General features: G+C 46.2%; 1 protein-coding gene across 2 annotated transcripts in view; it reads left to right on the top strand.

Annotated features, from left to right (window-relative positions):
* The window catches only part of ARFGEF1 (ARF guanine nucleotide exchange factor 1), a 231,009-nt gene that overhangs the window by 65,072 nt on the left and 149,946 nt on the right, over positions 1-15,991 (top strand). For both annotated transcript variants that reach the window (XM_069731468.1, XM_069731469.1), the window contains exon 2: positions 3,207-3,237. In XM_069731468.1, coding sequence (XP_069587569.1) covers positions 3,207-3,237 — 31 coding nt within the window. The remainder of the gene's footprint in view (positions 1-3,206; positions 3,238-15,991) is intronic.

Raw genomic sequence — 15,991 nt, forward strand, 5'->3', positions numbered from 1 at the left:
GCTATATGCACACAACCCATCCAATCTGGGAGTCATTCAATGCACCTAAAGCTACTGAAAAAATAATAAACCCTGGCATTTGAGAATTGTATTATTGAAGGTGTTTTCCCCGCGTATTGTGCAGATTTTATCTATGGGATCTGAAAGCCGAGTCCCTACAATAATAATGGAGGGTCCATGTTACTGAGATCTCCCTGGTAGATGTCAGACGAGGCCACTGACTCTTCTATAGGAGTTGTGGACATGCTGGATATGAGAGATGAGGAGGAAGCGCTATATAATATATTCTGTATCTATCATAGGCTCAGGAGCGTGACTCCTGGCGGTGAGCTTCCTGCCTGCGTAGTGATGGGCATGCCCCTGTATGCACTGAGGATGTATATCCTCTCCCTGCCCACCTTCCATAGGGGACACCGCCATCATCTTCACATGAGTTTTGCTTGTTGATCACATAGCAGCAGACAGTGCAGTGTAATCCCTGTGACGGCTCTGCTGTTAATTACAGATGATGCTGACAAGTGCGGAAGGAGTTTGGGATCATAACCCAGTGCCAGAACCACAGACATTTCTACAGTCTGAAGATTACTGTGATCGGGTGTGTGATCATCCGTTGACATGTCCATAGTGTAACGGCTCGTACACATGGCCGTATTTTCAGCCCAAGTTCGATCTGACAAAACATCGGCTCACACTCTCACCAATGTTATTCTATGGGGCAGTGCACATGTCCGTTTTTTTTGGTTCCCTCAAATCGGATTAATTAGATGTGATATTGGAATCACACTCTGCCATGCAAGTCATTAAGTGCTTGGAGAACATTGGATTGCACTTGGGTGTCATCTGAGTGCAGTCTGAAATTGTATTTCATAATCTTCTCCCCATCCGAGAAAATCTGATCAGAGTGTGATTTGCATAATCAGTCCGATTCTCTTGGATCAGGGTGTACTGTTGTCTGCACCTAACCTTAAACACCATATAGTCGGTATATTAACCAAAGTGCTTCTCTGCAAGCACTAAATCATAAAGCATTGTCTGAATAATACCACGGTAGTACCACTACATGGTGATAATGCCACCTTTTTTTTTTTTTAAATAATTTTGTCCTATATTGAAAGTCTTGAAACCTTGCAAATCACTTTATTTTGGTATTTGTCTTCATTCCGGTAAAAATAAATAAATAAATTGCATGTACATTGTCATTTCCAAACCCTTGCTGTTCGGCCGGTTTTCTTTGCTTGCTTTCAATTGGATTGCTACCAGGACACACTCATTTGGAGTACAGATGATGGCAGTGAAAAGTTCATCGCCTGTGTCTCCCAATGAGTCTTGCTCTTATCTGAGCAATGTTCTGCAGCAGCATATTCCCAGAGTCAGTGAGACGCCTGTGCTGAGCTGTACTGATCACTGCCATCATCTGTGCTCCAAGAAGGATATTATAACACCAGTGCCACTGAAGGCAGATAAACTGGGGAAAAGCCGTGATTATAAGCTACCCATATACAGGACTGGGTGTGCGGGTTGAGTACAGGGGTGGGCATGCTGGGGTAGGGGTGGGTGTGCAGGTTCAGTACAGGGGTAGGGATGGGTATGTGGGTACAGTGCAGGGGTTCGTCGTGAGGGTGCAGGTTCAGTACAAGGGTGGGTGTGCGAGTTCAGGGGTAGGGGTTGGGCATGTGGGTACAGTGCAGGGGTTCGGTGTGCGGTTTCTGTACATGGGTGGGGGGGTAGGGGTGGGTGTGCTTCTTCAGTACAGGGGTAGGGTTGGGCGTGTGGGTACAGTGCAGGGATTCGGTATGTGGGTTCAGTACAGAGGTGGGTGTGCGAGTACACAGGTAGGATTGGGTGTGGGTACAGTGCAGGGGTAGCATTGGGCATGTGGGTACAGTGCAGGGGGTTGGGGTGTGAGTACAGCGGTAGGATTGGGTGTGGGTACAATTCAAGGGTAGCATTGGGCGTGTGGGTACAGTGCAGGGGGTCGGTGTGCGGGTTCAGCACAAGGGTGGGTGTGCTGGTACAGAGGTAGGATTGGGCGTGTGGGTACAGTGCAGGGGTAGCATTGGGCGTGTGGGTACAGTGCAGGGGGTCGGTGTGCGGGTTCAGTACTGGGGTGGGTGTGCTGGTACAGAGGTAGGATTGGGCGTGTGGGTACAGTGCAGGGGGTCGGTGTGCGGGTTCAATACTGGGGTGGGTGTGCTGGTACAGAGGTAGGATTGGGCGTGTGGGTACAGTGCAGGGGGTCGGTGTGCGGGTTCAGTACTGGGGTGGGTGTGCTGGTACAGAGGTAGGATTGGTCGTGTGGGTACAGTGCAGGGGGTCGGTGTGCGGGTTCAGTACTGGGGTGGGTGTGCTGGTACAGAGGTAGGATTGGGCGTGTGGGTACAGTGCAGGGGGTCGGTGTGCGGGTTCAGTACTGGGGTGGGTGTGCTGGTACAGAGGTAGGATTGGGCGTGTGGGTACAGTGCAGGGGGTCGGTGTGCGGGTTCAGTACTGGGGTGGGTGTGCTGGTACAGAGGTAGGATTGGGCGTGTGGGTACAGTGCAGGGATTCGGGTTCAGTACAGGGGTGGATGTGCGAGTACGGAGGTAGGATTGGGCGTGTGGGCACAGTCCAGGGGTTCGGTGTTTGGGTTCAGCACAGGGGTGGGCATGTGGTTATAGTAACACTGCAGCCCCTCGGTCTGTGGTTGTACATGCAGTAGTTTGTGTGGCTAGCATTAATCTTTTATTTTGTGTTCCCATCAAATGAGGGAGAGGCGCACTACCTCTGCAGGAATACTCCTCTCCGGGGACAGATCTGCGGAGCTGGAAGCCTCGTGTTCCCAAGACGGCGCAGTAGTCTGAGTCACCGCACATAGTCCGTTATTCGAAGCCCTTATCCCTGGTGACACTGAGCGGTAACAGAAATAGTCTACATTCTCGGTACTGAGGGGATGTTTTCCAGTAGTAAAGGACAGATCACAAGGAGCATTGATTGTGTGATGAGAGCTGCGGCCGGTGTGGGCATTGTCAGTCGCAGACCTCCCTAGTGATCGATGCTTACACGGTATTACACCGGACAGATAGAAGTGGTGTCAGGCACAGGAGCTGACCAGTGATGGCTGACTGTCTCACTGATGTGGCTCTACCGTTGATCATTTTCCTTCCTATTTGATTGCTTTTTATATTGCTTCCTTTTTTTTCTAATTTTGTTCTTTTCTTTCTTTACAGAGGAGATCAAGTGTGAAGCAGAAAAACAAAGGTATTCTATACTGTTTGCACTTTACAAGTTTTAGGGCCCAATTCATTATTCCATTTGTGCCGGTCTTTTGTTGTCTTTGGTGGTTTCATCTTTCCATTTGCACCTTTTTTGAAGTCTGCTTTGGGTTCGCCTTTTTTTTCTTTTTTCTTTTTTTTGTGTATTTGCGGTTTAGAGTTTCCAGATATTTTCACCATATTCATCACAAGTCGCAAATGTTCTCCAGAACTATTCCACCCCAACCCCCTGGTGATTTTTGTGTATGCTAGTAATTTTTGATCAATTTTGAAAAATGGTTAAAGGCAGGTAAAAATTATTATTTTTTTATATATATTTTTTTTATTTGCGCAATATTCTTTAGGTTTGTGCAACATTTTGATGAATTTGGAGCAATAAATGTGAGAAATAAACACTGGATAAAAAAAAAAGTGACATAAAAAAACAAAAAATCAAAATGATGAATCCAGGCCCATAGTGTTTTTTTTTTCCCTAAAATTAAAAATAACCTCAAAATATCTGTCCTCAAGTTGTTCAATTTATTATTTAATTAAAGGGGTGAGGTATGCAGTATGCATACTCCCAGGCAGAACCTGACAAGTGGGCACACAAGGGTAAGGAGCGAGGCCGTATGCACTAGAAAGGTTCTGCCCCGGAGTATGTGTATCGCACACCCGACCGCCATTCCTGGGGCAGAGAACGGTGAATCCTCGCAGCACAAGTGCACGCTGGGAGGTTTCACAAGTCTGCAAGACTTTTCATTTTAGACTGGACAGCCCCTTTAATCATAAAGTTGGGAGCCATGCCCCGTACAGGAGTACTTTACCTAATGAATGGTAGGTCATACGTGGACTAACTGGCAAGGACTAAACATGGCGCTATTATGTGACCTTTGGCTGTACATGATGACAAGTGAGGAGACACGTGACCTGATCGGATTATGCAATGGTTATTTTATTGTGGTGCAGAACACAAAGGAGTAGTCATTGCTAGAGTTGAGCGACCTTGACCTTTTTAGAGTCGAGCCGGGTTTTGCGAAACCCGACTATGTCCAAAGTCGGGTCGAGTGAAATCGGCCGATTATGACGTAAAGTCGGGATCGACCGAAACACGAAACCCAATGCAAGTCAATGGGGCAGCATAGTCGGCAGTGAGTGGGGGCCAGGAAAACACCTAGAGTACCCATTTTAATGTCAAAACCATCCATTCTTCTTAATGAAGCTTGTCAAGCGTAATTTACGTTATAATAATTGGAAGGCATTTGAAATTGGGGGTCATTTGGCTAAAGTTGTGGGGGGTAGGGCTGGTTCAAGTAATTAGTGGGCCCAGGAAATCTGGACCACGTCACGGCAGTGGAGCAGGGAGAGGTAAGTATTTCAACTTTGCAAGTGCTGTGAACCTGAGCAAGCAGGGGGGGCCCACTCGTTGGCATTGGCACTGGCACAGGGCCCCTCAAAGTACAGCGGTGTGTTTGCACGGCGGGGGCGCCTCCCACCGGCAGCAACACTTTTGCGTACTATGAGAGGCCCTGTGCCAGTGACGTCGCCAACTAGTATTCCTCCCCCCACCTGATGAAGGAACCTGCACTTTCATCTGCACCTTCCTCTTTGTCCCCGTGTAAGGTGGTATGGTATGCGGGAAGAGCAACCTGACTTTCAGCAGGGTCACAATGTTGTTGTGTAGCGTGCACGGGGAATGTTGCGTTATGGGTCAATGTACCAGCAGACTCATCTATCACTGGCTGGGCAATGGGCACGATGAAGTGGAAACACAGATATAGGCCCAAAGAAGAAAGTGGGCTAAATGCAGTTCAAAATTGGTAACACAGGAATAACCAGGGGGCATTGCAGTGGAGGACAACTGGAATGAGAGGCTGACACAGAGAGTAGGGCCAAATCAGTAAGTAGTCGAAATGCAGTTCAAAATTGGCAACCGTAGTAAACAGGCGGCACAGCTTTGTTCAGTGGAGGAGAACAGCAAGGAGTGGCAGACACCGATAGTAGGCCCCAACCCAACTAGTAGGCCAAATGCAGTCTAACATTAACAACTACTTAACGAGCGCCTGAAAACGGAATTTCAGGACAGGAAACCAGGAGAACAGCAAGGAGTGGCAGACACCGATAGTAGGCCCCAAACCAACTAGTACGCCAAATGCAGTTGTTCCATTTAACCACAATTTAATGAGAGCCTGAAGATAGAAGCTCAGGAAAGGCAACCTGGGGAACACCTTGGAGTGTAACACACCATCTCTCTCCACCCCATACCCATTTTGTAGGCCTAATGCTGTGTACTTTTCTACAACTACTAAACGAGAGTCGGAAGACCGAAGCAATGGCAAGGAAACCTGGGGAACACCTTGGAGTGTAACACACCATCTCTCTCCACCCCATACCCAATTTGTAGGCCTAATGCAGCCTACTTTCCGACACCTACTAAACGAGAGCATGAAGATCGAAGTTCAGGAAAGGCAACCTGGGGAACACCTTGGAGTGTAACACACCATCTCTCTCCACCCCATACCCATTTTTTAGGCCTAATGCAGTGTACTTTTCTACAACTACTAAACGAGAGTCGGAAGACCGAAGCAATGGCAAGGAAACCTGGGGAACACCTTGGAGTGTAACACACCATCTCTCTCCACCCCATTCCCCATTTTTTAGGCCTAATGCAGCCTACTTTCCGACACCTACTAAACGAGAGCATGAAGATCGAAGCTCAGGAAAGGCAACCTGGGGAACACCTTGGAGTGTAACACACCATCTCTCTCCACCCCATACCCATTTTGTAGGCCTAATGCTGTGTACTTTTCTACAACTACTAAACGAGAGTCGGAAGACCGAAGCAATGGCAAGGAAACCTGGGGAACACCTTGGAGTGTAACACACCATCTCTCTCCACCCCATACCCAATTTGTAGGCCTAATGCAGCCTACTTTCCGACACCTACTAAACGAGAGCATGAAGATCGAAGTTCAGGAAAGGCAACCTGGGGAACACCTTGGAGTGTAACACACCATCTCTCTCCACCCCATACCCATTTTTTAGGCCTAATGCAGTGTACTTTTCTACAACTACTAAACGAGAGTCGGAAGACCGAAGCAATGGCAAGGAAACCTGGGGAACACCTTGGAGTGTAACACACCATCTCTCTCCACCCCATTCCCCATTTTTTAGGCCTAATGCAGCCTACTTTCCGACACCTACTAAACGAGAGCATGAAGATCGAAGCTCAGGAAAGGCAACCTGGGGAACACCTTGGAGTGTAACACACCATCTCTCTCCACCCCATACCCATTTTGTAGGCCTAATGCAGCGTACTTTTCTACAACTACTAAACGAGAGCATGAAGATCGAAGCTCAGGAAAGGCAACCTGGTGAAAACCTTGGAGTGTAACACAACCTGTCTCTACACCCCATACCAAATTTGTAGGCCTAATGCAGCGTAGTTTCCACCAACTACTAAACGAGAGCCGGAAGATCGAAGCTCATGAAAGGCAACCCGGGGAACACCTTGGAGTGTAACACAACCTCTCTCTACACCACGAAAGGGCTGATTCTTAGGAAGGAAGGCTGTTGTAAATAAGCATTGCGCGTCCGAGGGTGATTATATTCTTATTCGGTATCTACTCACCCTCGGACGCGCCATGCTTCTTGATTTGTAATTAATGTTTATTTGCAATGTGCTTTTGACTTACTCAATTATTTTTTTAATTATTGATTTTATTAAATTAATAGTTTAACATCTTATTGGAAATAATTTAAAGGAGACGCGACAGGACAACACTCGGTGGATGCCATATCTGTGTTAACAACTCCAAAAAACTTTCAGTTAACTTCTTGCAGGAGAAAGAAATTGTAGCTGTTGGACCTTTGTAGTACAGTTCCAGATATTTGTTGTGTGTTTGTTTTGATTGTTAAAATGTCTGCATTTGAGATCTCAACACGATCTTATTTTTTATAATCAAATTAATTTTTTAAATATTTTATTAGGTTGGTTCAAGGGGTACACGGGCCGCAGTAGACAGGTCAGTGGAGGCCTAGTGGAAGGAGGGACCGCAGATGCGCCACTGTTTCACCCATACACAATTAGTAGGCCTAATGCAGCGTAGTTTCCAACAGCTACTAAACGAGAGCCGGAAGATCGAAGCTCAGGAAAGGCAACCTGGGAAACACCTTGGAGTGTAACACAACCTCTCTCTACACCACGGAAGGGCTGATTCTTAGGAAGGAAGGCTGTTTTAAATAAGCATTGCGCGTCCGAGGGTGATTATATTCTTATTCGGTATCTACTCACCCTCGGACGCGCCATGCTTCTTGATTTGTAATTAATGTTTATTTGCAATGTGCTTTTGACTTACTCAATTAATTTTTTAATTATTGATTTTATTAAATTAATAGTTTAACATCTTATTGGAAATAATTTAAAGGAGACGCGACAGGACAACACTCGGTGGATGCCATATCTGTGTTAACAACTCCAAAAAACTTTCAGTTAACTTCTTGCAGGAGAAAGAAATTGTAGCTGTTGGACCTTTGTAGTACAGTTCCAGATATTTGTTGTGTGTTTGTTTTGATTGTTAAAATGTCTGCATTTGAGATCTCAACACGATCTTATTTTTTATAATCAAATTAATTTTTTAAATATTTTATTAGGTTGGTTCAAGGGGTACACGGGCCGCAGTAGACAGGTCAGTGGAGGCCTAGTGGAAGGAGGGACCGCAGATGCGCCACTGTTTCACCCATACACAATTAGTAGGCCTAATGCAGCATAGTTTCCAACAGCTACTAAACGAGAGCCGGAAGATCGAAGCTCAGGAAAGGCAACCTGGGGAACACCTTGGAGTGTAACACAACCTCTCTCTACACCACGGAAGGGCTGATTCTTAGGAAGGAAGGCTGTTTTAAATAAGCATTGCGCGTCCGAGGGTGATTATATTCTTATTCGGTATCTACTCACCCTCGGACGCGCCATGCTTCTTGATTTGTAATTAATGTTTATTTGCAATGTGCTTTTGACTTACTCAATTAATTTTTTAATTATTGATTTTATTAAATTAATAGTTTAACATCTTATTGGAAATAATTTAAAGGAGACGCGACAGGACAACACTCGGTGGATGCCATATCTGTGTTAACAACTCCAAAAAACTTTCAGTTAACTTCTTGCAGGAGAAAGAAATTGTAGCTGTTGGACCTTTGTAGTACAGTTCCAGATATTTGTTGTGTGTTTGTTTTGATTGTTAAAATGTCTGCATTTGAGATCTCAACACGATCTTATTTTTTATAATCAAATTAATTTTTTTTATATTTAATGATGTTGGTTCAAGGGGTACACGGGCAGCAATAGACAGGTCAGTGGAGGCCTAGTGGAAGGAGTGACGGCAGACAGGCATCAAAGGCCTAACATTGGGCTGGCTGTAGGCAAGTTAAAATTGGTTCCAGGGGAACACGGCCATCAGTGGCCTGGTCAGTGTAGTTGTAGTTGAAAGAACGGGACGCAGACAGGCTTCGAAGGCCTAACATAATAACATAGGGCTGGCTGTAGGCAAGTTAAAATTGGTTCCAGGGGAACACGGCCATCAGTGGCCTGGTCAGTGTAGTTGTAGTTGAAAGAACGGGACGCAGACAGGCTTCGAAGGCCTAACATAACAAACTTGGGCTGGCTGTAGGCACTTTTAAATTGGTTCCAGGGGTACACGGGCAGCAGTGGTCTGGTCAGTGGAAGTCTAGTGGAAGGAGTGACCGCAGACAGGCTTCCAAGGCCTAACATAACAAACTTGGGCTGGCTGTAGGCACTTTTAAATTGGTTCCAGGGGTACATGGGCAGCAGTGGTCTGGTCAGTGGAAGTCTAGTGGAAGGAGTGACCGCAGACAGGCTTCCAAGGCCTAACATAACAAACTTGGGCTGGCTGTAGGCACTTTTAAATTGGTTCCAGGGGTACACGGGCAGCAGTGGTCTGGTCTGTGGAAGTCTAGTGGAAGGAGTGACCGCAGACAGGCTTCGAAGGCCTAACATAACAAACTTGGGCTGGCTGTAGGCACTTTTAAATTGGTTCCAGGGGTACACGGGCAGCAGTGGTCTGGTCAGTGGAAGTCTAGTGGAAGGAGTGACGGCAGACAGTCTTCGAAGGCCTAACATAACAAAATTGGGCTGACTGTAGGCACTTTTAAATTGGTTCCAGGGTAACACGGCCAGCAGTGGCCTGGTCAGTGTAGTAGTTGTAGAAAGAAGGGACCGCAGACAGGCTTCGAAGGCCTAACATAACAAAAATGTCAAAACAATGGTATTGTCAGTGCCAGGCATTGAAGGATGTCAGCGCCTAGACTACACATTGGTGAAGCTGTGAGAGATAATTTTGCTAGTGGTAGAGCACTGTTTGAGCTGGGGGGGGGGAACTGTCTTGTGGCCGGCGGTACAGGCACAGGGCCCCTCATATTACAACGGTGTGTCTGACGTTGGGTGCGCACCACCACCGCCAGAGACACTTTATTGTACTATGAGGGACCCAGTGACAGTGCCGTCGACCAAAAGCGGCCACACCCACCTCTTCAGACAAACAGCACTCTCAAGGGTCCAAGCGCAAAGTGGCGATAGCACGGCCCCGTGTGGGGAGTTTGGCCATTTCGTGAGGTGGAAACATGTCGTATGCTGGACAATCAGGTGAAGAAAATTACGAGATTGGAAAAGTCATTCAGAATAGTCCACAGGCAAGACCTTTTCATAGGAAAGCTAGGTGTCAGCCGGGCAGGGTGGGGCAAAAGATTTTGAAATCCAGTTGTGGTTCATTTTAATGAAGGTTAGATCATCTACATTTTGGGTAGCCAGACGAGTCCTTTTTTCTGTTAGTATTGAACCTGCAGCACTGAATACTCTTTCTGATAGGACACTAGCTGCCGGGCAAGCAAGCTCCTGCAATGCATATTCTGCCAATTCTGGCCAGGTGTCTAATTTGGATGCCCAGTAATCAAATGGGAATGACGGTTGAGGGAGAACGTCGATAAGGGATGAAAAATAGTTTGTAACCATACTGGACAAATGTTGTCTCCTGTCACTTTGAATTGATGCTGCAGTACCTGTCCTGTCTGCGGTCATAGAAAAATCACTCCACAACCTGGTCAGAAAACCCCTCTGGCCAACGCCACTTCTGATTTCTGCCCCTCTAACACCTCTGGTCTGCTGGCCCCTGGAGCTCGTGTGAGAACGATCACGGGCGCTGTGTGCAGGGAATGCCAGAAGCAAACGGTCAACAAGAGTTGATTGTTTTGTTGCTAATATTAGTTCCAAGTTCTCATGTGGCATAATATTTTGCAATTTGCCTTTATAGTGAGGATCAAGGAGGCAGGCCAACCAGTAATCGTCATCGTTCATCATTTTTGTAATGCGTGTGTCCCTTTTGAGGATACGCAAGGCATAATCCGCCATGTGGGCCAAAGTTCCCGTTGTCAAATCTGCGGTTGTGCTTGGTTGAGGGGCAGTTGCAGGCAAATCTACGTCACTTGTGTCTCTCAAAAAACCAGAACCCGGCCTTGCCACGCCACCAATTTCCCGTGCCCCCGGGAAAGCTTCCTCATTAAAAATATACTCATCCTCCTCATCCTCCACCTCCTCTTCGCCCGGTACCTCGTCATGTACACTGCCCTGACCAGACAATCGCTGACTGTCATCAAGGCTTTCCTCTTCCTCTGGTGCAGACGCCTGATCCTTTATGTGCGTCAAACTTTGCATCAGCAGACGCATTAGGGGGATGCTCATGCTTATTATGGCGTTGTCTGCACTAACCAGCCGTGTGCATTCCTCAAAACACTGAAGGACTTGACACATGTCTTGAATCTTCGACCACTGCACACCTGACAACTCCATGTCTGCCATCCTACTGCCTGCCCGTGTATGTGTATCCTCCCACAAAAACATAACAGCCCGCCTCTGTTCGCACAGTCTCTGAAGCATGTGCAGTGTTGAGTTCCACCTTGTTGCAACGTCTATGATTAGGCGATGCTGGGGAAGGTTCAAAGAACGCTGATAGATCTGCATACGGCTGGAGTGTACAGGCGAACGGCGGATATGTGCGCAAAGTCCACGCACTTTGAGGAGCAGGTCGGATAACCCCGGATAACTTTTCAGGAAGCACTGCACCACCAGGTTTAAGGTGTGAGCCAGGCAAGGAATGTGTTTCAGTTGGGAAAGGGAGATGGCAGCCATGAAATTCCTTCCGTTATCACTCACTACCTTGCCTGCCTCAAGATCTACAGTGCCCAGCCACGACTGCGTTTCTTGCTGCAAGAACTCGGACAGAACTTCCGCGTTGTGTCTATTGTCGCCCAAACACTTCATAGCCAATACAGCCTGCTGACGTATGCCAGTAGCTGCCCCATAATGGGAGACCTGGTGTGCAACAGTGGCAGGTGCGGATGGAGTGTTTGTGCGACTGCGGTCTGTGGACGAGCTCTTGCTTCTGCAGGAGGACGAGGAGGAGGAGGAGGGGGTGCGAACGGCTACAGACAACTGTTTACTAGACCGTGGGCTAGGCAGAACTGTCCCAAACTTGCTGTCCCCTGTGGACCCTGAATCCACCACATTTACCCAGTGTGCCGTGATGGACACGTAACGTCCCTGGCCATGCCTACTGGTCCATGCATCTGTTGTCAGGTGCACCTTTGTGCTCACAGATTGCCTGAGTGCATGGACGATGCGCTCTTTAACATGCTGGTGGAGGGCTGGGATGGCTTTTCTGGAAAAAAAGTGTCGACTGGGTAGCTCGTAGCGTGGTACAGCGTAGTCCATCAGGTCTTTGAAAGCTTCGCTTTCAACTAACCGGTAGGGCATCATCTCTAACGAGATTAGTCTAGCTATGTGGGCGTTCAAACCCTGTGTACGCGGATGCGAGGCTAAGTATTTCCTTTTTCTAACCATAGTCTCATGTAGGGTGAGCTGGACTGGAGAGCTGGAGATCGTGGAACTAGCGGGGGTGCCGGTGGACATGGCAGACTGAGAGACGGTGGGAGATGGTATTGTTGCCGCCGGTGCCCTAGATGCAGTGTTTCCTACTACGAAACTGGTGATTCCCTGACCCTGACTGCTTTGGCCTGGCAAAGATACCTGCACAGATACAGCAGGTGGTGCGCTAAATGGTGGTCCTACACTGCCGGAAGGGATGTTGCGTTGATGACTAGCTTCATTGGCCGAGGGTGCAACAACCTTAAGGGACGTTTGGTAGTTAGTCCAAGCTTTCAAATGCATGGTGGTTAAATGTCTATGCATGCAACTAGTATTGAGACTTTTCAGATTCTGACCTCTGCTTAAGGAAGTAGAACATTTTTGACAGATGACTTTGCGCTGATCAATTGGATGTTGTTTAAAAAAATGCCAGACTGCACTCTTTCTAGCATCGGATACCTTTTCAGGCATTGCAGACTGAGCTTTAACCGGATGGCCACGCTGTCCTCCACCAGGTTTTGGCTTTGCCACGCGTTTTGGGCAAGATACGGGCCCGGCAGATGGAACCTGTGGCGATGTTGATGCCTGCTGCGGCCCCTCCTCCTCCTCTGCTTCAGAACTGCTGCCGCCTGCACCCTGTTCCCCCAATGGCTGCCAATCGGGGTCAAGAACTGGGTCATCTAATAACTCTTCTTGTACCTCCTGCGCAACTTCGTCTGTGTCACCGTGTCGTTCGGTGGTATAGCGTTCGTGATGGGGCAACATAGTCTCATCAGGGTCTGATTCTTGATCAGCACCCTGCGAGGGCAATGTTGTGGTCTGAGTCAAAGGACCAGCATAGTAGTCTGGCTGTGGCTGTGCGTCAGTGCACTCCATGTCAGATTCAATTTGTAATGGGCATGGACTGTTAACTGCTTCACTTTCTAAGCCAGGGACGGTATGTGTAAAGAGCTCCATGGAGTAACCCGTTGTGTCGCCTGCTGCATTCTTCTCTGTTGTTGTTTTTGCTGAAGAGGACAAGGAAGTGACTTGTCCCTGACCGTGAACATCCACTAACGACGCGCTGCTTTTACTTTTACCAGTTTCACGAGAGGAGGCAAAAGAGCTAGAGGCTGAGTCAGCAAGATAAGCCAAAACTTGCTCTTGCTGCTCCGGCTTTAAAAGCGGTTTTCCTAATCCCAGAAAAGGGAGCGTTCGAGGCCTTGTGTAGCCGGACGACGAACCTGGCTCCACAGCTCCAGACTTAGGTGCAATATTTTTTTCCCCACGACCACCTGATGCTCCACCACTACCACTACCCTCATTACCAGCTGACAATGAACGCCCCCGGCCACGACCTCTTCCACTAGACTTCCTCATTGTTTTAAAAACGTAACCAAACTAACGTTATTTGTTGCAGTCACACAACTTACACGGTGAGCTATAACTTCAGTATGATTTAGCTACCCCTTTACAGGTTGGTGAGACCACAGCGAAAATCAGGCCCAATGTTACACACTCTTTTTTTGGTGGCTGCAAATTAGAGAGATGCCCCACACGCAGGACTGTCACTGAAGCACAAATGTTAATATTAATGTCACACTATTATTTTTTTTTTATTTTTATTTTTTTCAGGAACACTTTAGAAACCCCAAAAAAAAAAAAAAATAGATTTTTGCAGGGAGAATTTAGAAAACAAATGTAACAAACTATATGCTTTCTATGGGCCACTGAGTGAGAGATGACGCACACAGGAATCAGGAGTGGCACACAAGCCCAGAGGCCAATATTTTTCTACCAATGATTGATGGAGTTATTTTCTCTGGTAGATTTTGGAACCCAAATCAAGGAAAAAAAATATAGGCTTTCTATGGACCACAATTGGAGAGAGAGAGAGAGAGATGGCACACCCAGGAGTCAAGACTGGCACACAAGCAGAAAGGCCAATATTAATCTCCCATTTTTTGGGGGGGTTTGTTTTTTTTTTTTCAGGGAGACTTTAGAAAAAAAAATAATAAAAAAAATATGATTTTATCAGGAATAATTTAGAAACCAAATAAAATAAAATGATTTTTTCAGGGAGAATTTATAAAACAAATAAAAACAAAAATAGGCGTTCTATGGCCCACTGACTGAGAGATGACGCACACAGGAGTCAGGAGTGGCACACAAGCCCAGAGGCCAATATTTTTCTACCAATGATTGATGTAGTTATTTTCTCTGGTAGATTTTGGAACCCAAATCAAGGAAAAAAAATATAGGCTTTCTATGGACCACAATTGGAGAGAGAGAGAGAGAGAGAGAGAGATGGCACACCCAGGAGTCAAGACTGGCACACAAGCAGAAAGGCCAATATTAATCTCCCACTGTTTTTTTTGGTTGCTTTTTTTTTTTTTTTTCAGGGTGACTTTAGAAAAAAAAATAATAAAAAAAAATATGATTTTATCAGGAAGAATTTAGAAACCAAATAAAATAAAATGATTTTTTCAGGGAGAATTTATAAAACAAATAAAACCAAAAATAGGCGTTCTATGGCCCACTGACTGAGAGATGACGCACCCAGGAGTCAAGACTGGCACACAAGCAGAAAGGCCAATATTAATCTCCCACTGTTTTTTTTTTTTTTTTTTTTTTTTTTTTCAGGGAGACTTTAGAAAAAAAAATAATAAAAAAAATATGATTTTATCAGGAAGAATTTAGAAACCAAATAAAATAAAATGATTTTTTCAGGGAGAATTTAGAAAACAAATAAAACCAAAAATAGGCGTTCTATGGCCCACTGACTGAGAGAGAGAGAGAGATGGAACGCTTAGTACTGGCACACAAGCCCAAAGGGCAATATTAATCTCCCTTTTTTTTTCAGGGAGAATTTCTAAAACCCCAAAAAAAAAAAAAAATAGGCTTTCTATGGCCCACTATTTGTGAGAGAGATGGGACGCTCAGGACTGGCACAGATGGCACGCTTAGGACTGGCACAGAAGCCCAGAGGCCAATATTAATCTCCCTTTTTTTCTGGGAGAATTTATAAAACCAAAAAAATATTTAAATAGGCTTTCTATGGCCCACTATTTGTGAGAGAGATGGCACGCTCAGGACTGGCACAGATGGCACGCTCACAACTGGCACACAAGCCCAGAGGCCAATATTAATCTCCCTTTTTTCAGGGAAAATTTATAAAACCAAAAAAAAAATTAAATAGGCTTTCTATGGCCCACTATTTGTGAGAGAGATGGCACGCTCAGGACTGGCACAGATGGCACGCTCACAACTGGCACACAAGCCCAGAGGCCAATATTAATCTCCCTTTTTTCAGGGAAAATTTATAAAACCAAAAAAAAAATTAAATAGGCTTTCTATGGCCCACTATTTGTGAGAGAGATGGCACGCTCAGGACTGGCACAGATGGCACGCTCACAACTGGCACACAACCCCAGAGGCCAATATTAATCTCCCTTTTTTTCAGGGAGAATTTATAAAACCAAAAAAAAAAATTAAATAGGCTTTCTATGGCCCACTATTTGTGAGAGAGATGGCACGCTCAGGGCTGGCACAGATGGCACGCTCACAACTGGCACACAAGCCCAGAGGCCAATATTAATCTCCCTTTTTTCAGGGAAAATTTATAAAACCAAAAAAAAAATTAAATAGGCTTTCTATGGCCCACTATTTGTGAGAGAGATGGCACGCTCAGGACTGGCACAGATGGCACGCTCACAACTGGCACACAAGCCCAGAGGCCAATATTAATCTCCCTTTTTTTCCGGGAGAATTTATAAAACCAAAAAAAAAATTAAATAGGCTTTCTATGGCCCACTATTTGTGAGAGAGATGGCACGCTCAGGGCTGG

The sequence above is a fragment of the Ranitomeya imitator genome, chromosome 6 (genome assembly GCF_032444005.1).
Source record: "Ranitomeya imitator isolate aRanImi1 chromosome 6, aRanImi1.pri, whole genome shotgun sequence".
Lineage (NCBI taxonomy): Eukaryota > Metazoa > Chordata > Amphibia > Anura > Dendrobatidae > Ranitomeya > Ranitomeya imitator.